General features: G+C 38.1%; 1 protein-coding gene across 2 annotated transcripts in view; it reads left to right on the top strand.

The window, feature by feature from the left end:
• COL21A1 (collagen type XXI alpha 1 chain) overlaps positions 1-24,935 on the top strand; it is a 231,890-nt gene that overhangs the window by 141,690 nt on the left and 65,265 nt on the right. For both annotated transcript variants that reach the window (XM_070360774.1, XM_070360773.1), the window contains 4 exons: positions 16,574-16,627; positions 17,108-17,163; positions 17,741-17,792; positions 17,915-17,968. In XM_070360774.1, coding sequence (XP_070216875.1) covers positions 16,574-16,627; positions 17,108-17,163; positions 17,741-17,792; positions 17,915-17,968 — 216 coding nt within the window. The remainder of the gene's footprint in view (positions 1-16,573; positions 16,628-17,107; positions 17,164-17,740; positions 17,793-17,914; positions 17,969-24,935) is intronic.

The raw sequence follows: 24,935 nt of genomic DNA, 5'->3' as shown, positions 1-24,935 counted from the left end.
TAAAAGTAAAGAACAGCAATCTATAAAAGACAGACTCACAGACACAGGGAACAGACTTGTGGTTGTCAAGGGGGAGGACGGATGGGGGAAGGAGAGAGTGGGAGGCTGGGGTTAGCAAAGGCAAGCGCTTATAAAAAGAGGAATAAATACAAGGTCCTATGGTACAGCACAGGGAGCTATAGTTAATATCCGCTGATAAACCATAATGGAAAAATATGAAAAAAAAATATACACACACACACATACATATATGTATATATGTATAGCAGCATCAGTTTGCTGTACACCAGAAACTAACACAACATTATAAACCAACTATACTCTAATAAAATAAAATTTAGGCAAAAAAAGAACAATAATTCTATTAGTTGCCTCTTAAGCTACCTGCTCTATCATTTTGAGTCATTGTATTATCTTTAAAATAGAAGCAAGTGACTCTCAGAAAGCCGTATATTCTAATGAAGAAGACAAAATGAATAAGATGTATGTTGATATAAATTTCTCTGTTTTCAGCCTAGCAGTGATTTTGTTCAGTGTTGTTTTCTGAAGTTCATTGTTTGGGCGTCAACTCTGGTGGATGTGACTATGGGCCTAAAATCCCAATGTGTTGCCCCTAACTTCCCTCTTGACATCTCCTGTGGCTCTGAGAATTTCTTTACTGGAGAGCTACAATAGTTTAGTGAGTTAAAGGCTTTTCCTTGGTTCTTTCTCCAGAATGTTCAGCAAAGGGAAGGTTGAAAACATACCCTGGGGATGGCCTTGACTTGTGGTCAATCAGGGCATTTTTTCCAGGCATCACCCATGGCCTTCAGGGGATTGTTCCACATGTACTGTTCTCTGTTGGGATATTTTCCCAGAATAATTTCCATTTTGTGGATTTCCACTGAAAACTCCCATGGGAGTTTCCACTTAAGATAATTAAAATTATATGCACTTTCTTGCTGACTGTAACATTTGTTCCTCACATATGAGGGAAGAGAATGTATATAGATTTTGTATGGTTTCTTTTTCCCTGAATTTACAAAATTAAGAGGACATCTTATCCACCAAATGGTCTTCAGTTGATGACTTTCAGTCCAAAGCTATTCTTTGGACTCTAAGAAATACTTTAACTACTTCAAAGCACTTCCCCAACCTTAAGTAAGCCTAATAAATTTAAATCATGTGGAGAAATATATTTTGTTAAAAAACATTAAGCTGGGTTGATTAACTGATGTATATTTATGGGTTTTCTAATTGACTATGAACTTGGCATGGCAAATGCAATTTTAGAGACACAGGAAGCATTAATAATTTTTTTAAACTATCCAGACTTTGTTCAAATTCATCATTTGGTTTTTCAGGGTTTAAGAAAAAATATATCTTAATTCTAACTAAGGTTATCTTTATGGTACCAGTTATATACATTTTGTTTAGTATCTTCATCAGAGCATCAAACACTTGAATTGTCTTTTCAGGATCTCTTTGTCCACTTGCTCTCAGCATCATATTAGGGCATCATGTGATGAGCGAGCCTTTCTTAGATGAATAAGCCTCATTATCTGGGCTTTGAAAGGCAAAAGCTGAAGTGATGTTACAGTGACATCTATTACACAATCAAGGAATTCCAATATATATATGTTGAGAATAGTAATAAAGGACCCAGCTGAAAGGGTTATTAGGGAATAATATTTTAAAATTCAGCATTCCAGTGGCTTTACCTCTCACCTCTATCCTGTAGATAGATTTTTTTTTTTAATAAAATTTAAACAAAGCCAGTAATGACATAGGAGGGAGAAATAGAATTGGCTTAGGAAGGGGCCACTTTTTACTTCTTTATTCTTCTTTTTCCTTCTTTCTTAACTAGGGAGAGTAGTCTGCCCATGTAGATTTCTGATAGCCCCGTGGCCCAAACGTGGGTGTGTGCCCCTGTGTGTTGCAAGGTGGGGGAAGGCTTAATGCAGTGACAAGTTTCAGGCTGTACCCTGAATTTAGACTGCTTCACCTTCCTAGTCATGCTTCTTAATGTCTTTAAATCTGTTTTCCCAAATCTAGAAGGTTGGGCTACAAGTATTTCTTCATAGCCTTGTTGTGCAGACTAACAAAGGCCATGCATATGTTTGACCAGAATTAAACACTGTAAATTAGGGATGATGACCATGATCATCATGGTGATTTGTAAACTGCCAAAAAAAAAAAAATTGTAGTTTATCCATTATTGTTTCTCTTAGTGTTGGATTGCACCTTCAGGAGTGCCGTAAACCTTGTTTTGCTCCCTTTACCCTCGTTGATGTGTGTGTAGCTCTATTCTGCCCTCTCTTCTGTTGCCATGGTGAACTGTCCTTGTGTAATGCCCAGCCCTCCTATGTGCTCTAGGTCTCATCCTTCTCCATTACTGTGTTATTCATTAGTCCTGCTCTTCTGTGTCTCAAGCTTTTTCTTTAAAAAAAAAAAAAATTGATTGAAATAAAGTTGATTTACAATGTTGTGCTGATTTCTTCTGTACAACAGAATGACTCAGAGTGAGCAGAATGACTCAGTTGTGTGTGTGTGTGTGTGTGTGTATATACATATATGTTCTATGGGCTTCCCAGGTGGCGCTAGTGGTAAAGAACCAGCCTGCCAATACAGGAGACATACGAGAAGTGGGTTCCATCCCTGGGTCTAGAAGATCCCCTGGAGGAGCGCAGAGCAACCCATTCCAGTATTCTTGCCTGGAGAATCCCCATGGACAGAGGAGCCTGGTGGTCTATAATTCATAGGGTCACAAAGAGTCAGGCATGACTCAAGCAACCTGGCATGCACACATACGTTTCACATGATGTGATGTATGTAAGCATTCTTTTTCATATTCCTGTCCATTGTGGTTTATCCGCAGGATATTCAGTACAGTTGTCTGTGCCATACAGTAGGGCCTTGTTTATGCATGCTGTAAATAACAGGTTGCATCTGCTAATCCCAGACTCCCGCTCTATGGCTCCCCCAGGCCCTCCCCCTCGGCACCCCCAGTCTGTTCTCTGTGTCTGTGAGTTTGTTTCTATTTCATGGATAAGTTCACTTGTGTCACATTTTGGATTCCACATATAAGCTGTATTTATATATATATATAATATTATATTTATATTCCACACATAAGTATACGTCTTTCTCTTTCTGGCTTACTTCACTTAGTGTGATAATCTCTAAGTTCATCCATGTTGTTGCAAATGGCATTATTTCATTCTTTTTTTGCTGAGTAATATTCTACTGTAGATGGATAGGCAGACAGATAGACCCCATGTCTTCTTTATCCACCCATCTATTGATGGATGCTTAGGCTGTTTTTATGTCTTGGTTATTGTACATGGCACTGCTGTGAACACAGGCATGCAGATACTTATTCAAATTATAGTTTTGTTAGGTTACATGCCCAGGGGCAGGGTTGCTGGACCATATGGCTACTTTGATCTTTCTTCATTAAATTTTCCCGGTCACCCAAGGCATGACCCATCAGAAACGTACCAAGGTAAACCCACTACAAAGCTTCCTTCAGCTAGCCCCTATTTTTCTGTTTCCCATCACAATGTAAATACTCAGAAACTCTCTTGAACCCCCTCCAGGAGGTTGCCCATCCCAACCTTATGTTGCATGATTAGATCATCAGTTTCCCCTCTCTTTGAAAGCCAGGAGTTGTTGTTTTCAGGTATCTCTCTTTATCTGTGTCTCAGCAGCATTTGACACAACTATCTATTGCCTTCTTTTTGGAACTATTCTTCTCCTGGCTTCTGGGACCACATGTTCCTAGGTTTTCTCTTGCTTTCACTGGTTCCCTTTTCATGATTTAATTGTTGTCTTCTCTCTCTGTTCTCTAGATATTGGGGAGTCCCAGTTTCAACCCCATGCCCTTCCTCTCCTCCAATGATAGTTTATTATTCTATTATTATTAAATATAAATGAATATGAATATCAATTTACGTGTCAAATATATATCCACATCAGTGATAAGCATATATTGGTATCAGTGTATGTTGGGGCTTCCTAGGTGGCGCTAGTCATAAAGAACCCCCTTGCCAATACAGGTAGATGTAAGAGATGTGGGTTTGATCCTGGGTCAGGAAGATCCCTTGGAGGAGGGCATGGCAACCCATTCCAGCATTCTTGCCTGGAGAATCCCTTGGACAGATGGAACCTGGTGGGCTACAGTCCATAGGGTTGCAAAGAGTCAGACATGACTCATGCATGTATGCATGCATAAGTATATGTTATAAATCGTAGAATAAATAATAAAGTATTATTAAATAAATATCCACACACACTTTTTTCTTAATGAAATGTTTTGTTTCATCTGAATCTGGAGAAATCCTGAAGTTGTTATAAGCAAGGCTCTTTTAGAAAAACTTTCTCTCCTTTGTAGAGAAGAAGTGGCACCACGGTTTCCTTCTCTCCTACCTCCTTTCCTTAGAAGCTTTTCCTCCAAGGCAGCAGGACCCTCCAGAAATCTTCTCTGGAGTCAGGCTTGGCTGAGCTTCCCTCCCATCTGTCCATGTGATGCTGACCTGTGTGTTTTGTCTTTCCCTACGTCTGCAGATGCTTTTGCAGACTCTCGACTGTTTCCCGATCCTTCACCCTCTTTCCTTGTAGGGCACTATACTGGATTCAGCCTCTCAGTTCATGATGAATAACCGTTCATTCTACGTCCTGCCTCATTTCTTAGCTGCTCTGCCACTTCTTGTCCTGTTTCCTTTTTCTCTACTGCCGTCATTGGGAAGCTTAAAACTTTTGTTGAGTTTTTACAGAATGTTTCGTCTTTTCTTGATTTCAGACTCTCATCTCTTGTCTTCACTTGAGTGTGCCCTGTGTTGTGCTCACTGATTAACTGTGGCAGGGATGCTCCGGAAGGCGTAGTCCAATGGTGACTCCCAAGCCCAAGGGAATGCCCCTGTTAGAGAGGGAATGTACTAGTAGATTTAAACAGCTACCAGTAAATCTGGCCTGAGCCCACGTGACACTTAGTGTCTGCTTTTATCTAAGAGGATAAGAAACAAAGAAGAGGTAGAAGACGTGTACTATCTTGGATGCCTGAAGGTGTTACTGTTGGGTCTAGTTTTTCTGTTTTATTTTTAGATATACTTGCGTGTATGTTATCCACATGCATTCTCTATCGCATGCCTCTTCACAAAAAGTCCTATAAGGTTAGTAGCATAAATCATGCCTTGCCCATTTTACAGTAATTCTGAGCTAGATAATCCCTTTTTTACAAGTTTGAAACTGAGAAATGAGAAACTTGTCATCTGCCTGAATTTACTCAAGAATTAGGGGTTGAAACAAAATGTCTTCATCTCAGTGTGGCTTTCTTTTCACCCTATTTTTTTTTTGCTTTCACCAGAATCTTTTTTAACAGTGTGATTATTCCTTTTTTGCTCTATTAGCTGCAGTATGGAAAGGCCTGTGAGCAGCTGAGGAGAAGGGGAGGGGAAAGGGGGAAAGGGATGAGGAAGGGCAGGGGAGGAGGGGGAAAAGGGGAGGGAGGAGGAGGCTGGAGGGATGAGTGATGGTTTGCACTGATTGTGCCATGCGAGTGGATTCATAATCTTACTTTTCCATGTGTACCTGTAAGATGTTTCTGCCATATCTCAGAAATAAAGGCTTTAAGAAAGAAAAAAAAAAAATCACTTTTGAGAAGGAAGGGGTTGTTCACTTTAGATCTTGGTTCATCAAAATTTTTAAACTGCAAAATCTTTGCAGTGAAAAACTTTTGGGCATGTTCAGTTCAGTTCAGTCGCTCAGTCGTGTCCGACTCTTTGCGACCCCATGAATCGCAGCACGCCAGGCCTTCCTGTCCATCACCAACTCCTGGAGTTCACCCAGACTCACATCCATCGAGTCAGTGATGCCATCCAGCCATCTTATCCTCTTTTGTCCCCTTCTCCTCCTTCCCCCAATCCCTCCCAGCATCAGAGTCTTTTCCAATGAGTCAACTCATTTGGGCATGTAGTCCCATGTATGAATTATACACTGTGCTACTGAACAAAGGATTATATACATTAAAAACACAGACACATGTTAATTTTAAAAGAATGAGAGTTTTAAAATATTAGTTTTCATATTTTCTTGCTACTCAAAGAAGTAATCTCAGCCTAACTTTGGAGACTGTGACTCTTAATCAACCTATCAGATTGACAGTCTCATCAAAGGCATGTTCATCAGTCATAAAAGGGTTGGAGGCAACCTGGAGAAAATGGAACTACTTTACTGCAAATGTTGGATTCTCTTTGATTCTAATCTCTTGTAAACTAAGTGGAAACCAAGAGTGTGACTCCTCAAAATAATTATTTTAATGGAATTTTCTTGGAGGACTCGAGTATTTACTGTATTTTAAAAAATGGAAGTATTTTATTTATTCAGTAAATTATCATGAATCATCATTAAGTCATCAGCTAGGACAGAGTAGGTTATGCTGCAATGACAGACAAATCCCAAATGCTGATGCCTTAAAACAAAAGATTTATTGCTCATTAAATTAAACTAAGTTCTTAGCAGACTCAGGCGTGCAGAAGTTTCACTCTCTAGATTATAACTAATTATGCTACCAGGTCCTTGGAGAATCAAACAGCTGTTCTTAAACCACTTCCATTCATCATTATTTAGCCAGAGCAAATTTTGTAAACCACACCAACTTCAGGTGTCAGACAAGTGTGATTCCCCCATAAGCTTAGAAGTAAGAATATAAATATTGATAAATAATGATCACATCTACTAAGACAAAATAGGAGTGCATGGAGAATGGATGTTTTTCTCAAGGAGATTGGGGTCTAATAAATCACATGACCCATACAAAGAACTATTTGAAGAGAGATTATTGGCATTATGTGCCAAAGATGAGAGTTGAAAAAAACTCAAGCAGTTTAGTGGAAAGTTGAAAATTCAAAAAGGCTTTGTGAGCGAAACTGTAAACAGAAGCTTAATCACAGCTATAGACTTATAGGAGCTGTTTTTTTTCCAACTTAAGGAACCTCTAACTTAGGGGTGCTGTGGTTCCTTAGTGTGGGTATATTATCAACAAGACTGTAATGAACATCTTTGTATGTATTTCTCAGTAAATTTTTCTGAGTATATCCATAGGAAAAGTTCTCAGAGGTGGAATTGATTAGAGAATCAAAGGGTTAATTTCATAACTAAATTTTAATGCAAATTGTTTACCTTCAAGAAAGTGTGTACTCCATCAACAAGTATGTGGAAAATATCTTTTCCCACACATTTTTCAGCATTGATACTCATTAAAATTTCTGATTTTAATTACTATAAGTTCAAAATGATACTGGTTTGATTTATAATTCTTTTTTAGTGAGTAAGGTAAAGTACCCTGTCATGTGATTTTGGAAACAGTATCCAGTTTAGTACAGTTCAGCCACTCAGTCATTTCTGACTCCTTGAGAGCCCACAGACTGCAGCACGCCAGGCCTCCCTGTCCACCACCAACTCCCAGAGCTTACTCAAACTCATGTCCATTAAGTCAGTGACGCTATCCAACCATCTCATCCTCTGTTGTCCCCTTCTCCTCCTGTTTTCAATATTTCCCAGCATCAGGGTCTTTTCAAATGAGTCAGTTCTTTGCATCAGGTAGCCAAAGTATTGGAGTTTCAGCATCAGTCCTTTCAGTGAATATTCAGGAGTGATTTCCTTTAAGATGGACTGGTTGGATCTCCTTGCAGTTCAAGGAACTCTCAAGAGTCTTTTCCAACACCACAGTTCAAAAGCATCGATTCTTCGGCACTCAGCTTTCTTTACAGTCCAACTCTCACATCAATGCATGACTACTGGAAAAACCATAGCTTTAACTGGATAGACCTTTGTCAGCAAAGTAATGTCTCTGCTTTTTAATATGGTATCTAGGTTAGTCATACTTTTCTTCCAAGGAGCAAGTGTCTTTTAATTCCATGGCTGCAGTCACCATCTGCAGTGATTTTGGAGATCCCCAAAAAGAAGTCTGTCACTGTTTCCATTGTTTCCCCATCTATTTGCCAGGAGATGGGACAGGATGCTATGAACTTACTTTTATGAATGTTGAGTTTTAAGCCAACTTTTTCACTCTCCTCTTTCATTTTCATCAAGAGGCTCTTTAGTTCTTCTTCGCTTTCTGCCATAAGGGTGGTGTCATCTGCCTACCTTAGGTTATTGATATTTCTCCCAGAAATCTTGATTCCAGTTTGTGCTTTATCCAGTCCAGCATTTTGCATGATGTACTCTACATATGAACTAAATAAGCAGGGTGACAATATACAGCCTTGACGTACTCCTTTCCCTATTTGTTGTTGTTCCATGTCCAGTTCTAACTGTTGCTTCTTGACCTGCATACAGATTTCTCAGGAGGCAGGTCAGGTGGTCTGGTATTCCCATCCTTGAAGACTTTTCCACATTTTCTTGTGGTCCACACAGTCAAAGGCTTTGGCATAGTCAATAAAGCAAAAGTAGATGTTTTTCTGGAACTCTCTTGCAATGGATGTTGGCAATTTGATCTCTGGTTCCTCTACCTTTTCTAAATCCAGCTTGAACATCTGGAAGTTCATGGTTCATGTACTGTTGAAGCCTGTCTTGGAAAATTTTGAGCATTACTTTGCTAGCGTGTGAGATGAGTGCAATTGTGCGGTAGTTTGAGCATTCTTTGGCATTTCCTTTCTTTGGGATTGGAATGAAAACTGACCTTTTCCAGTCCTGTGGCCACTGCTGAGTTTTTCAATTTTGCTGGCATATTGAGTGTAGCACTTACACAGCATCATCTTTTAAGATTTGAAATAGCTCAATGGAATTCCATCACCTCCACTAGCTTTGTTTGTACTGATGCTTCCTAAGGCCCACTTGACTTCACACTCCAGGATGTCTGGCTCTAGGTGAGGGATCACACCACTGTGGTTATCTGGATCATGAAGATCTTTTTTGTACAGTTCTTCTGTGTATTTTTGCCACCTCTTCTTAATATTTCCTGCTTCTGTTAGGCCCATACCATTTCTGTCCTTTATTGAGCCCATCTTTGCATGAAATGTTCCCTTGGTATCTCTAATTTTCTTAACGAGATCTCTAGTCTTTCCCATTCTGTTGTTTTCCTCTATTTCTTTGCATTGATCACTGAGGAAGGCTTTCTTATCTCTCCTTGCTATTTTTTGGAACTCTGCATTCAAATGGGTTTATCTTTCCTTTTCTCCTTTGTCTTTTTCTTCTTTTCTTTTCTCAGCTATTTGTAAGGCCTCCTCAGACAACCATTTTGCTTTTTTGAATTTTTTTCTTGGGGATGATCTTAATCCCTGCCTCCTGTACAATGTCACGAACCTCCATCCATAGTTCTTCAGGCACTCTATCAGATCTAATCCCTTGAATCTATTTGTCACTTCCACTGTATAATCATGGAAATAATGTTACTTCTCTGCAATTTGATTTTTATTCATATGCATTTTTTTCCTTCTGGGCTGTTCATCTTTTTTAAGAATGATTTTTATATGCATGTCATAAATTCTGTGAAAATAATTTTCCTGAATTATATTATGTGTTTTAATTTGTTTTTTAGAATTTTAGTCATACAGAAATTTAAAATATGTATATATATAATATATGTATATGTACGTATATATAAAGTTTTACTTCTTTTCTCCTATATTTGTATCTGTATAGAAAGATTCAGCATTCTAACATTTTGAATACAATTATGCATGATTTAATTTTTAAAATTTCTATTATTTTATATTTTAATCTTAAAAATTTTTGGTATTTGGAGTAAAGTTAGATGAGTATTCATATTTTTACCTTTCTTTTTCTAAAAGAATAGCCAATTACTGCAACAGTATTTATGAAATTTCACTTTTTCTCCATTTATTTTAAAAACCATTTCTAAACCAATTCACAATTTCTAAATTTCCATTTTCATTTGGGTCCAGTGTTTTTGGCTTTCCACTCTGTTCCACTTATCTGTCTACATCTTCTCCACAGCCAAATTGTTTAATTATTGTCACTTCATAATGTGATTTAATATTGGCAGGCCTAGTACTTCTTCATTACTCTTTATGATCAAAATTTTCCTGGCTATTCTTACATGCTTATTTTTCCACATAAAGTCCTGTATCTTTTTTTTCAATTTTTAAATGAGGTTTCTATTTCTATTTTAATGAGGATTCCTTTGAATTTATGGATTAATTTTAGAGGCACTAACATCACTTCAGTATTGAGTTTTCCTATTCAGGATTGTGATTTACCTTTCTTCTCATTTCAATCTTAAAACTCAATGGAATAATATTATAATTTATTTTGTATTGGTTCTCAACATTACCTAAGTTTATATGTAGAAATTTTTGTCTCTTTTGGTCCTATTATAAGTAGAACATTTTCTTTAATATATTTTTATATTGGTTATTGCTTATACATATAAAAACTGTTTTGTATGTTAATTTTTAAAACAGCAATTAACTGATTTCTCTTATCAGTTATTTCAAGGTAATAGGTATATTGGCAAATAGAGATATAATCATAAATAAATATATTTTGTACTCTTCTTTCCAGGTTTTACCTCTTTTATTTTTATATTTTGTCTTAATTCATGGGCTAGTAAAAACTGGCAGAAAAACATTAAAAGCAGTGGTGATACAAGGCAACTTTGTTTAAAAGTTTTGCACAGTCATAGTCTCTTTTAGTCCAGATTTGTGGTTCTTTTGGTAGAATAATTCTCTCAACAGCAAATATTTATTTGTAATTTTGTATTGTTGACTTGTGATTCTGGCCTGTAGCATCATCCACAATTTTATTTTAGTCATGGCCATTTCTGCATTCACTGGTTAGTTAATAATAAGTAGCAGTTTCTTTTTATTAAACCATCATGTCCAGCTTGAGAGAATGTTTTGAAGCAACTTTTAGTAATTTAGAGAATTTGAGAATAGTTTTTCATGTTCATGGGGTTCTCAAGGCAAGAATACTGAATTGGTTTGGCATTCCCTTCTCCAGTGGACCACATTTTATCAGAACTCTCCACCATGACCCGTCCGTCTTGGGTGGCCCTACACGGCATGGTTCATAGTTTCATTGAGTTAGACAAGGCTGTGGTCCATGTGATCAGATTGGTTAGTTTCCTGTGATTGTGGTTTTCAGACTGTCTGCCCTCTGATGGAAAAGGATAAGAGGCTTATGGAAGCTTCCTGATGGGAGAGAGACTGAAGGGAAAATTGGGTCTTGTTCTGATGGGTAAGGCCATGTTCAGTAAATCTTTAATCCAATTTTCTGTTGATGGGTGGAGCTGTGTTCCCTCCCTGTAATTTACATGGGCCAAACTCTGGTGGAGGTAATGAAGATAATGGTGACAATGGTGACCTCCTTCAAAAAGTCCCATGCATGATGCCCTGCTACACTCAGTGCCCCCAGCCCTGCAGCAGGCCAGTGCCGACCCACGCCTCTGCTAGAGACTCCTGGACAGTCACAGGCAAGTCTGGGTCAGTCTCCAGAGGGGTCACTGCTCATTTCTCCTGGGTCCTGGTGTGCACAAAGCTGGGCAAAGGCTAATAGAGTTTTGCCAAGAGAACGCACTGGTCATAGCAAACACCCTCTTCCAACAACAAAAGAGAAGACTCTACATATGGACATCACCAGATGGTCAATACCAAAATCAGATTGATTATATTCTTTGCAGCTAACAATGAAGAGGCTCTATACAGTCAGCAAAAACAAGACTGGGAGCTGACTGTGGCACAGATCATGAACTCCTTATTGCCAAATTCAGACTTAAATTGAAGAAAGTAGGGAAAACCACTAGACCATTCAGGTAAATCAAATCCCTTACCATTATACAGTGGAAGTAAGAAATAGATTCAAAGGATTAGATTTGACAGAGTGCCTGAAGAACTGTGGACAGGTTTGTGACATTGTATAGGAGGCAGGGATTGTGACCATCCTCAAGAAAAAGAAAAGCAAAAAGGCAAAATGGCTGTCTGAGGAGGCCTTACAAATAGCTGTGAATAGAAGAGCTAAAGACAAAGGAGAAAAGGAAAGATATACCCATTTGAATAAAGAGTTCCAAAGAATAGCAAGAAGAGATAAGAAAGCCTTCCTCAGTGTTCAATGCAAAGAAATAGAGGAAAACAATAGAATGGGAAAGACTAGAGATCATTTCAAGAAAATTAGAGATAGATACCAAGGGAACATTTCATGCAAAGATGGGCTCAATAAAGGACAGAAATGCTATGGATCTAAGAGAAGCAGAAGATATTAAGAAGAGGTGGCAAAAATACACAGAAGAACTGTACAAAAAAGATCTTCATGATATAGATAACCACAACGGTGTGATCCCTCACCTAGAGCCAGACATCCTGGAGTATGAAGTCAAGTGGGCCTTAAGAAGCATCACTATGAACAAAGCTAGAGGAGGTGATGGAATTCCAGTTGAGCTATTTCAAATCCTAAGAGATGATGCTGTGAAAGTGCTACACTCAATATGCCAGCAAAATTGGAAAACTCAGCAGTGGCCACAGGACTTGAAAAGGTCAGTGTTCATTCCAATCCCAAAGAAAGGCAATGCCAAAGAATGCTCAAACTACTGCACAATTGCACTCATCTCACATGCTAGCAAAGTAATGCTCAAAATTCTCCAAGTCAGGTTTCAACAGTATGTGAACTGCAAAATTCCAGATGTTTAAGCTGGTTTTAGAAAAGGCAGAGGATCCAGATATCAAATTGCCGGTATCCATTGGATCAAACGAAAAAGCAAGAGAGTTCCAGAAAAACATCTACTTTTGCTTTATTGACTATGCCAAAGCCTTTGACTGTGTGGACCACAACAAACTGTGGAAAATTCTTCAAGAGATGGGAATACCAGACCACCTGACCTGCCTCCTGAGAAATCTGTATGCAAGTCAAGAAGTAACAGTTAGAACTGGACATGGAACAAGACTGGTTCCAAATAGGGAAAGGAATACTTCAAGGCTGTATATTGTCACCCTCTTATTTAACTTATATGCAGGGTACATCATGAGAAACACTGGTCTGGATGAAGGACAAGCTGGAGTCAAGATTGCTGTGAGGAATATCAATAACCTCAGATAGGCAGATGACACCACCCTTATGGCAGAAAGTGAATAAGAACTGAAGAGCCTCTTGATGAAAATTAAAGAGAGTGAAAAAGTTGGCTTAAAGCTCAACATTCAGAAAACTAATTTCATTGCATCTGGTCCCATCACTTCATGGCAAATATAATAGGAAACATTGGAAACAGTGACAGACTTTGTTTTTTTGAGCTCCAAAATCACTGCAGATGGTGACTGCAGCCATGAAATTAAAAGATGCTTGCTTCTTGGAAGGAAAGTTACAACCAACGTAGACAGCGTATTAAAAAGCAGAGACATTACTTTGCTGACAAAGGTCCATCTAGTCAAAGCTATAGGTTTTCCAATAGTCATGTATGGATGTGAGTTGGACTATAAAGAAAGTTGAGCACTGAAGAATTGATGCTTTTGAACTGTGGTGTTGGAGAAGACTCTTGAGAGTCCCTTGGACTGCAAGGGACTGCAATCCATCCTAAAGGAAATCAGTCCTCAATATTCATTGGAAGGACTGATGCTGAAGCTGAAACTCCAATACTTTGGCCACCTGATGCGAAGAAATGACTCATTTGAAAAACCCTGATGCTGGGAAACATTGAAGGCAGGAGGAGAAGGGGACAGAAGAGGATGATATGGTTGGATGGCATCACTGACTCAATGAACGTGAGTTTGAGAAAGCTCCAGGAGTTGGCAATGGACAAGGAGGCCTGGTGTACTGTAGTCCATGGGGTCGCAAAGAGTCGGACACAACTCAGCAACTCAACTGAACTGAACTGACTGAACTGAGAATGGTTTTTAGGGGCACACACTTGAGTTGTTCCTTTACAGAGGCTGTGTTTTGACTGAACTTCTTTCAAAGGCCTTCTCCAATTTCTTAATTTGCCTATTAGAGATGGGGGTTAAAAGGTGTATTCTCCCTATCCCAGTATTTTTAGACTTGGTCTATTCTTTTAATTGCAACTTGAAAACTGGCTGATTCTTTTCTGAACTGATCTCTTTTATAGTTACCTTTTCAAATGTAGCCAATACCAACTGATTCCTGATACTGTCATTCTTTTTTTCAGTTCTTTAGCTAAGTTCATTGGATGCATTCTTTGCCTTTACAGTTAATTACAAGCAAGGTTTTCACCAAATATTCACTGCATTACACGAATCACTGTATTTCCAACCTCCAAAATTAATTTTTCAGTGGCCACTACCTAGCCTCAGAGCCACCACCATATTTATTTTTTTTTAATATTATTATTTGGCAACCTCTTTTTGCTAGTAGATAAATTTTTATATTAATCAACGTAGGCTAACCTTTCCTGCAGTAACTGATGACTCAACTGCTTAATGGCAAACATAGCAGCATTTGTCTTTCACATTACAGAACCATTGTAGGTAGACACGGGCTTACTTTTACAACTTCTTTGCTACCTATTACTCTTAAACCTTAGACGCTACTTGGCTGAGTGTATTGGGTTTGAGTTTCCCTTTCTTGTGCTTTGTATTTTGTAGATATTGCCTTAGTAATCTCCAAGCATTTTACTGTTTCTCTGCTCCTCCCCTCTTCATTGCTGGATATTAATATGGATGCTGTGCCTTTTAATTTTACTTAAAAATCTTGCTTATGCACATTGAGGGTAGTTTTGTCCAGATTTTATGTTTTCTTGGTTCCAGTGTGGGTTAATTTTCCTGGTCTTCTCACTTCATCTTAGGTTGGTTTATCTTATCTCCAGGAAAATATCACCAGTTTGAAGATGGTGTCTTCTATAAGTAGTCAGAGAATGGAATTCTTAGGTGGGACTAGGTTCACCCTTAAAGCGAGTTCAGTTTACCCTTCTTTTTGTACTTTTATTAAGTACTGATTAGTCAGCTAAATTCCATCTTATCAAGAGTGTATCTTGTCTACCTGACCTTCAACTCTTGTCTCAATTCAGACAGGTAGTTCTCTCACCTTTATGCTGGAAACGGAAAAATGGGGTAGTAAGGTAACCATGTGATTTGGTGACTTGGAATTTAGGGTGGAAAGAGTAGCCTTTCAAGGGTTCTATGCCTTGAATAACTGTCAACTCTTTAAAACGTGTGAATAAACAACCTTCATTAAAATTGCAATTTTTAAGAGTTACATCTATCACAGATAATTGGTCACATCTTCTTCTCTCTCTACCAGACAGCTAAGGAAATCATAAATTTTTTGTATGCAGTGTCTTCCTTGCCTAAATAAATGTGAATTAACCTAAATCTTGCTGAGTGAGCCATTGGGCTTCTCTTGAAACTCTGTCTTGACAATTAAGATTTTTGAAGGTAAGACAGCAGTACTAAGTCCCACAGAAATAAGTATTAAAATTATGTCCACCAAATATCACACTGTTGTGATTTTCTCCATCTCTCCTCTTCTGGAGATCACATAGATCCTTCCCTCTTCATGCTGCTAAGTCGCTTCAGTCGTGTCCGACTCTGTGCGACCCTATAGACGGCAGCCCACAGGGCTCCCCCGTGCCTGGGATTCTCCAGGCAAGAACACTGGAGTGGGTTGCCATTTCCTTCTCCAATGGGTGAAAGTGAAAAGTGAAAGTGAAGTCGCTCAGTCGTGTCCGACTCTTCGCGACCCCATGGACTACAGCCTACCAGGCTCCTCTGTCCATGGGCTTTTCTAGGCAAGAGTACTGGAGTGGGGTGCCATCGCCTTCTCCGTGAGGATAGAGACTGTACCTTTTTTCCTGTTTCCCTGGTTCGCAATAACAACATCATTCTGGTGGGGAAAGCAGACCAGTTTTGGTAGCCTGGTAGGAAAGGTGGATCTTGCATTTACCTAGGTTGGGGGCGGGAGAACCCTCTCTGGAGGGAATGCTAAATGGGTATATATGAGTGAGACAGGAGGCTCTGGTAGACACATATGAATATACACCTGCTTCCCTGGTAGCTCAGTAGTTAAAGCATCTGCCAGCAATGCGGGAGACCTGGGTTCGATCCCTGGGTTGGGAAGATCCCCTGGAGAAGGAAATGGCAACCCACTCCAGTATTCTTGCCTGGAGAATCCTATGGACAGAGGAGCCTAGTGGGCTACAGTCCACTGGGTCACAAAGAGTCGGACACGACTGAGCGACTTCACTTTCACTTTCACAAACAATGTACTGAGATCTGCAATAGGAGAAAAATCCTCCACAGAATCCTAGACTTTCATCTCAGGTCTATCTGCACTGAGCTGGGACCTCAGAGGACGGCTCTCTCTGGAGAGTGTTAGCCCTCGGCCATTTCCATTAACTCCTAGGTCTTGCCACATAAAAGCCTAAGTGTTTTTAGAATGGATGACTGCTCTCTAAGGTTGGGTAAGGACTGTTGATGAGATTCCCCTGGCCTCTCATATTCTCCTTCTCTGATTATAAATGAAACTCTGCTAAAAGAGGATTAGTCTTTTATAGAGACAGGGTTTTAGTGTGATGTATATTTAACTGTGTGCAGATTTGTTTCCAATAGATTTTGTCAAGAATGAGGTGGAAGAGTGTATGTTGATATTTTTAGGCTGAAATGTGTTTTCTTTAATTAATTTGTTTTATTTTCAGGGTGACCGTGGACTTCCTGGTTTTCCTGGGCTTCATGGAATACCAGGATCGAAGGTTGAAGAAACCTATTCTTTATAAAATTAAGCAATGTTGCATTTTACTTCAAATTGAAATAACTATGTTATAAATGTGCTATCAATAAATGCTCATATATTAAATGACTAGGTTAAGATTAGTATATAGTTTACATAAAGCTTTTACAAATTTCCTTTAAAATTTTCAGCCATAAATCTATAGTGTTGTAAATCTTATAGTATTTAAAAGTTGATGAGTAACTTTGATTATACAGAAATTCTCTTAACTTTTATCATATAAAGCCCTCTTAGAGTATCAAATGCCCTCACTTTTCCTTGCTTTTGCTTTATAAAGCCTGGGATATAAGACTTTTGTAAATAAATTTTAAACATTTTATTTCTACTTTACTTTGATGTTAGCATATTAAACTCTGTTGTGTATAATTGGTGTTTTTCTTTAATCTATAAGAGAAATACTAAATACTTCTCTAAAACTCAGGATTTATATTTTGTCTTTTAGGGTGAAATGGGCCCCAAAGGAGATAAAGGAGCACCTGGATTTTATGGCAAAAAGGGAAGTTTAGAGTATCATATTGAACTTTCAATATAATGGAAATAGAAAATTGGAATTTCAGTCCCAGTCCACTGTTCTGGCAATTAGCTTTTTTTCACCTTTCTCTGTGGGGTTTATTCAGAACAACGAAATAATGGAAAAATGACTATTGACTGTTATGCTTGATTTTCTATAAGAATACTTTGTGTTATTGACGCTTCTGAACTTTCAAAATATTTACAGAAAGAGATTACTTGGAAGTAGTAGCTGTTTAACAGCATGTCCATGGAGACTCTTATTTTTTCTCACTGAAGGGAAATTATGTTCTCTCTATATTTAAGATACACATTTCTTCTTAATTCTGCCTAGATGTGGTTTCTGTGTTTAGATGCTTGTAATAATCCTGCGTCCATCTTATTCTCAACATCATGTGTGTCCTGGTAACATAATGCTTTGCCGAAAGCTGCGGGGCCAACACAAGCTGTGGCTCCAGCATTCTATCAGTCCTTGAGGACATTATCTTTCTTTCCTACTTAAGTTTGAGTTGGAATTTCAAAATCTTCTTGTAAGGATTGTTTTTGTTTGTTTTTAAAAACAGGGCGCGAAAGGTGAACAGGGGAACGCTGGCTTTCCTGGCCTTCCTGGACGTGCTGTGAGTTTGACAGAAATTTTTCTTAAGTATTCTACATTAAATAAATTTATCCTGTACTATCTTCTTTTAAAAAAGAAACATTAGTGCAAAAATATGTTAAAATACTTGTCCTTATTTTCCAGGGAGAACCTGGAAGACATGGAAAGGATGGATTAATGGGTAGTCCTGGTTTCAAGGTAAATACCACAAAAAGATTTCTGTAACTAGTGAGTGAATATGAGAAAAATGTACAGATACTAGACTTTTGTTTACATGTGACATTGGTATAAAATGAATGAACTAAAAGTTGTAATTTAAAGATCGTAATCAATTTATTTTGAATATATCATGAATTCTTATGTGTTGGAAATAAAATCCCAGGATATTAGAAGCTCCTTCAGTGAGCCATTCAGATAGGTTTGTTTAGTGGATCTGAGCCGCAGGTACTTAGCTGTGTCTTCCAAGGGATTTGACTTTGTTTTCAGAGAGTAGGGGAATGAATCCTCAACCCTAACAGTTTTTTTTTTTTTTTAATTTTATTTTATTTTTAAACTTTACAATATTGTATTAGTTTTGCCAAATATCGAAATGAATCCGCCACAGGTATACCTGCATTCCCCATCCTGAACCCTCCTCCCTCCTCCCTCCCCTACCCTCCCTCTGGGTCGTCCCAGTGCACCAGCCCCAAGCATCCAGTACCGTGCATCAGACCTGGAGTGGCGACTCGTTTCATACATGATATTATACATGTTTCAATGCTATTCTCCCAAATCTCCCCACCCTCTCCCTCTCCCACAGAGTCCATAAGACTGATCTATACATCAGTGTCTCTTTTGCTGTCTCATACACAGGGTTATTGTTACCATCTTTCTAAATTCCATATATATGCATTAGTATACTGTATTGGTGTTTTTCTTTCTGGCTTACTTCACTCTGTATAATAGGTTCCAGTTTCATCCATCTCATTAGAACTGATTCAAATGTATTCTTTTTAATGGCTGAGTAATACTCCATTGTGTATATGTACCACAGCTTTCTTATCCATTCATCTGCTGATGGGCATCTACCCTAACAGTTTTAACCTTAACCCTGGTAACTTGTGTGATATGAATATGGGAGAATTAGAGTAAGAAGAATGGGGAAATGCCAATCACTCATCAATCCTGAAAAAACTCAAAGGCACATGCTCCTATGATGGTGGGTGAGCACCATCTTATTCTTACATAAAGACGTTTTTCTGGGTCAGTTATCAAACAGAAACAGCCTTTCTATAGTGTGACCTATTAAATAGAAGGACATCAGGGATGTGTATATATTCAAGTCAATATATCTGGAATAAGCCAACAGTCCACGTCATTATTCTGCTGTGTGTGTGTTTGTTTGTTTTGATACCTAGGAGAGAATTTGTGTAAATCCGTCAGCGAGCAAGACCACTGGGTCAAGCGTTGGATTAGAGATGTCATCATGTTTCCTAATGGTCACAACTTTGAAGGCCTCACTTGCTCAAAAATTCAGTTCAGATTTCTTTGATCTATAGGTGTTTTCTTTTCCTTTGGAAACATTGTCTGTTTTTTCACTTAAATTTATGGAAGTTCTCCAAATGTCAAGTGATTCCTTAAAGATTACAGATAGTGCTTCCTGGATGTACAGTATAGGGCCCTGTTTTCAAGAGTTCAATCATGTGTTATTAATTATATTTAACTAGTTTTGTGTTTTATTTCCTATTTGTTTATTGATTAAGCCAGTATCTATTAATACTTTGTAGGTACTAGACATACAGAAGAGAACAAAACTCTCATGGGTTTTATAATCTAGTCTTTTGATGTTTTTAGACAACACAGATTCTTCTATATATACAACTTGGAGAGTTTGCACATAAGTATGTACACTGTACCATCACCACAATTGACGGTATAAACATCTGTCACATCCAAAAATTTTCTTCCTTCCCCTTTATTATTGTTTATTACTTTTTGAAATATGAGCACAATGTAAGACCTACCCTCATAGCAAATTTTAAAGTTTACAAAGCAGTATCGTTATCTGTAGGCCCTAAGCTGTATTGTACAGTAGATTTCTAGGACTTATTCATTTTGCATAATTGAATCTTTGTATTCTTTGACCAATACTTCCCTGTTTCCCTTTCCCCGGCCCCTGACAAAAACCAGTCTGTTCTCTGCTTCTATGAATTTGACCATTTTAGGTTCCTCATGAAAGTGGGACAGTGTAATGGTTATCATTTTACATATGCTTATTTCACTAGCGTATGTCCTCCAGGTTCATCCATGTTGTTGAAAATGGAAAGATTTATTTCTTTTTTGAGGTTGAAAAATGTGTGTGTGTGTGTGTTTATCTGTCTCACATTTTTAAAGTCATTTATCTGTCGATGGACATTAAGCTTCTTCCATGTCTTGGCTATTGTGAATAATGCTGCAATCAACCCAGTAGTTTGGATATCTCTTCAAGGTTTTCATTCTTTTTGTTATTTATGCAGTAGTGATATGATGGATAATATACAGTTTTATTAATTTTTTGAGGAACCTCCACATTGTTTTCTATAGTGCATGTAGAAAACATCCATTTACATCCCTATAATAGTGTACAAGGGTTCCAGTTTTTCCAAATTCTTGCCAGCACTTTTGTGTGTGTGTATATAAATATACTTATAATAACACCAACCTGTAAGAGATGATATCTCATTGTAGTTTTGATTTGTATTTTCTTGATGATTAGTGATGCTGAGTACCTTTTCATTTACTTGTTGGCCATTTGTGTGTCTTCTTGGAGAAGTGATTACTCAGTTCCTTTGCCTATTTTTAAATGGGTTATGGGGGTTTTTTCTATTGAGTTGTAGGAGTTCCTTATATATTTTTTATATTAACTCTTTATCAGATATATGACTTGCAAATATTTTCTTCCATTCCATAGTATGCCTTTTCTTTTCATCTTGTTGACGATTTCCTTTGTTGTGCAGAAGGTTTTAAGTCTGATAAAACCCCAGTTCTCTACTTTTGCCATCTGTGCTTTTGGTTATATGAATACTAGGATTGTTTTTTGCTTTTATAGAAAAATGCCATTAGGGTTTTGGTAGGGATTGCATTGAATGTATAGATCATTTGGGGTTGAATAAACATTTTAACAATATAAAGTATTCCAATCCATGAGCTAGGAATGCCTTTTCATTTATTAATTAATGTCTTTAATTTCTTTCATCAATATTTTATCATTTTCAACATTCAAGTCTGTCACCTCCTTGGCTTAGATTATTCCTAAGCATTTTATGATTTTTGATGCAATTTTAGGATTATTTTCTTAATTTCCTTTGTAGATGGTTCATTGTTATTGTATACCATGCACTGATTTCTATATGTTGGTTTTGTACTCTGCAACTTTACTGCACTTGTTAGTTTTAGCAATATTTTATATAGTCTTTAGTGTTTTCCTTATGCAAGATCATGTTGTCTACAAACAGAGAGTTTTATTTTTCCTTTCCAATTTAGATATTTTTATTTTTCTTGCATTACTGCTCTGACTAGTACTGTCAGTACTATGTTGAATAGAAGTGGTGGATTGGGCTTCCTTGCCTTGTTCTTGATCTTAGAGGAAAAATCTTCACCTCTTTACCATTGAATATGATATTAGCTGTGGGCTTTTCATGCATCTATGGTCTTTATTGTGTTGAGGTAAGTTTCTTGTAATTTGTTGAGAATTTTTGTCGTGAAATGGTGTTGAACTTCATCAAATGCTTTTTCTGCATTTATTGAGATGATTGTGTGATTTTTATCTTCATTCTATCAATGTGGTATATCCATACTGAACCGTCTTTGCATTCCAGAGATAAATCCCACTTAATCATGATGTATGATCCTTCTGATGCACTGTTGAATTCAGTTTCCTAATATTTGTTGAGACTTTTTGTATGCATGATCATGAAGGATATTGGCCCGTAGTTTTCTTTTCTTGTAGTGTTTTCTTGAGCTTTATTTGATACTGGCCTATCAAAAGTTTGAAAGGGTTCTGTCTTCTTTTTCTTGGAAGGCTGTAAGGTGGATTGGTATTAATTCTTCTTTAAGTATTTTGAGAATTTACCTCGAAATACTGTGAAGTCATCTGTTCCTGGGACTTTCTTTATTGGAAGGCTTTTGATTGCTTATATAGTCTTCTTTATTTGTCATTGGTCTATTCAGGCTTTCTGTTTATTCAGTCTTGGTAGATTGTAGGAATTTATCTTTTTTTCTAGTTTGTCCAGTTCTAGTTTGTCCATATAAATTATTCATAAGAGTTTGACCCTTTAAAAAATTTCTTTTGAGTCAATTGTAACTTTGCCCTTTTTATTTCTGATTTTGAGTCTTGGCTATTATTATTTTTTTCTTAATTAGTCTCATAAGGGGTTATTCTTTTTCTTTTTTTCAAAAAATCCCAACTCTAGCTTTGTCTTTTTTTTATTACTATTGTTTTCCTATTCTCTTCTTCATTTATTTTTCTTCAAATTAATTATTTCCTTCCTTCTGCTAGGCTTCCCTGATAGCTCAGTTGGTAAAGAATCCACCTGCAATGCAGGAGCTGCTGCTGCTGCTAAGTCACTTTAGTCATGTCCAACTCTGTGTGACCCCATAGACGGCAGCCACCAGGCTCCCCCATCCCTGGGATTCTCCAGGCAAGAACACTGGAGTGGATTGCAATGCAGGAGACCTTGGCTCAATTCCTGGGTTGGGAAGATCCCCTGGAGAAGGGAACAGATACCACTCCAGTGTTCTGGCCTGGAGAATTCCATGGATGGTATAGTCCATGGGGTCACAAAGAGTCAGACACAACTGAGCAACTTTCACTTTCACTTTCCTTCTGCTAACTTGGGCCAAGTTTGTTCTTCTTTTTCTACTTCCTTGCCCTTTCTGATATTAATCTAGGTGATACATGCACACGTATATACCCACAATTGTAAACTTCAGTTTACTCTTTTTAACAGCATGTTGATAAATAAGTCACGTATCATACATTTACTCACTTGATGTATAAAATTCAATGGTTTCTAGTATATCTACGGAGAAGTCAATGGCACCCCACTCCAGTACTCTTGCCTGGAGAATCCCATGGACGAAGGAGCCTGGTGGGCTGTAGTCCATGGGGTCACTAGGAGTCGGACACGACTGAGCGACTTTACTTTCACTTTTCACTTTCATGCATTGGAGAAGGAAATGGCAACCCACTCCAGTGTTCTTGCCTGGAGAATCCCAGGGACGGGGGAGCCTGGTGGGCTGCCATCTATGGGGTCACACAGAGTCGGACACGACTGAAGTGACTTAGCAGCAGCAGCAGCAGTATATCTACAAAGTTACTCAATCAACACTACAGTTTAATTTTAGAACATTTTCATCACCTCAGAGAGAAACCCACTGGCAATCACTTTGACTCTACACATGGATATCACCTTCTGGTGGTGTACTGACATCACCATAGTCAGTACTGAAATCAGATTGATTATCTTCTTTGCAATTGAAGATGGAGAAGCTCTATACAGTCAGCAAAAATAAGACCTGGAGCTGACTGTGGCTCAGATCGTGAGCTCCCAGTTGCAAAATTCAGGCTCAAATTGAAAACCAATGGCTTAGGGAAAACCACTAAGCCACTCAGGTATGACCTAAATCAAATCCCTTATGATTATACAGTGGAGGTAACAAATAGATTCAAGGGACTAGATCTGTTAGACAGAGTGGCTGAAGATTTATGGACAGAGGTTCATAACATTGTACAGGAGGTGGTGACCAAAATCATCTCTAAGAAAAAGAAATGCAAGAAGGCAAAGTAGTTGTCTGAGAAGGCTTTACAAATAGCTGAGAGAAGAAGAGAAGTGAAAGGCAAAGGATAAAGGGAAAGATATACTTAATTGAATGCAGAGTTCCAGAAAATAGCAAGTTTTAGTAGAGGTGAGAAAGCCTTCTTAAGGGAACAATGAAATAAAAGAAGAAAAAAAATAGAATGGGAAAGACTAGAGATCTTTTTAAAGAAACTTGGAGATACTAAGGGAACATTTCATGCAAATATGGGATCAATAAAGGACAGAAATGGTAGGGACCTAATAGAAGCAGAAGATATTAAGAAGAGGTGGCAAGAATACATAGTAGAACTGTCCAAAAAAGCTCTTAGTGACTCAGTTAACTGTGATGATGTGGTCACTCACCTAGAGTCAGATATCCTGGACTGTGCAGGCAAGTCGGCCTTAGGAAGAATTACTACAAACAAAACTAACAGAGGTGATGGAATTCCAATTGAGCTATTTAAAATCCTATAAGTTGATGCTGTTAATGTGCTGCACTCACTATGCCAGCAAATTTGGAAAACTCAGCAGTGGCCACCCTGCTCCAGTATTCTTGCCTGGGAAATCCCATGGACAGAGAAGCCTGGTGGGCTACAGGCCCTAGGGTCACAAAGAGTCAGACATGACTGAGCAACTAACACTTTCACAGCAGTGGCTGCAGGACTGGAAAAGGTCAGTTTTCATTCCAATCCCAAATAAAGGCAATGCCAAACAATGTTCAAATTACTGTATAGTTGCACTCATCTCACATGCCAGCAAGATTATGCTCAAAATCAAGCATAGGCTTTAACAGTACATGAATGGAGAACTTACAGACGTATAAGCTGATGTAGAAAAGGCAGAGGAACCAGAGATCAAATTGCCAACATATACTGGATCATAGAAAAAGCAAGGGAATTCCAGAAAAACATCTACTTTTGCTTCATTGACTACACTAAAGACTTTGACTGTGTGGATCACAACAAACTGTGGAATATTCTTAATGAACTGGGAATACCAGATCACATTACCTGACTCCTGAGAAATCTGTATGCAGGACAAGGAGCAACAGTTAGAACCTGACATGGAGGAATGGTTCAAAATTAGGAAAGGAGTACGTCAAGGCTGTATATTGTCACCCTGGTTAATTAACTTATATGCAAAGTACATCATATGAAATGCAGAAGTGGATGAATCACAAGCTGGAATCAAGATTTCCAGTAGAAATATCAATAACCTCAGATAAGCAGATGATACCACTTTAATGGCAGAAAATGAAGAAGAACTAAAGAGCCTCTTGATGAAGGTGGAAGAGGAGAGTGAGAAAGTTGGCTTAAAACTCAACATTCAGAAAACTGAGATCATGGTCT

The sequence above is a fragment of the Bos mutus genome, chromosome 23, assembly GCF_027580195.1.
Source record: "Bos mutus isolate GX-2022 chromosome 23, NWIPB_WYAK_1.1, whole genome shotgun sequence".
NCBI lineage: Eukaryota > Metazoa > Chordata > Mammalia > Artiodactyla > Bovidae > Bos > Bos mutus.
Note: the sequence above shows the minus strand (reverse complement) of the source record. Positions and strands in the feature narration are given on the sequence as shown.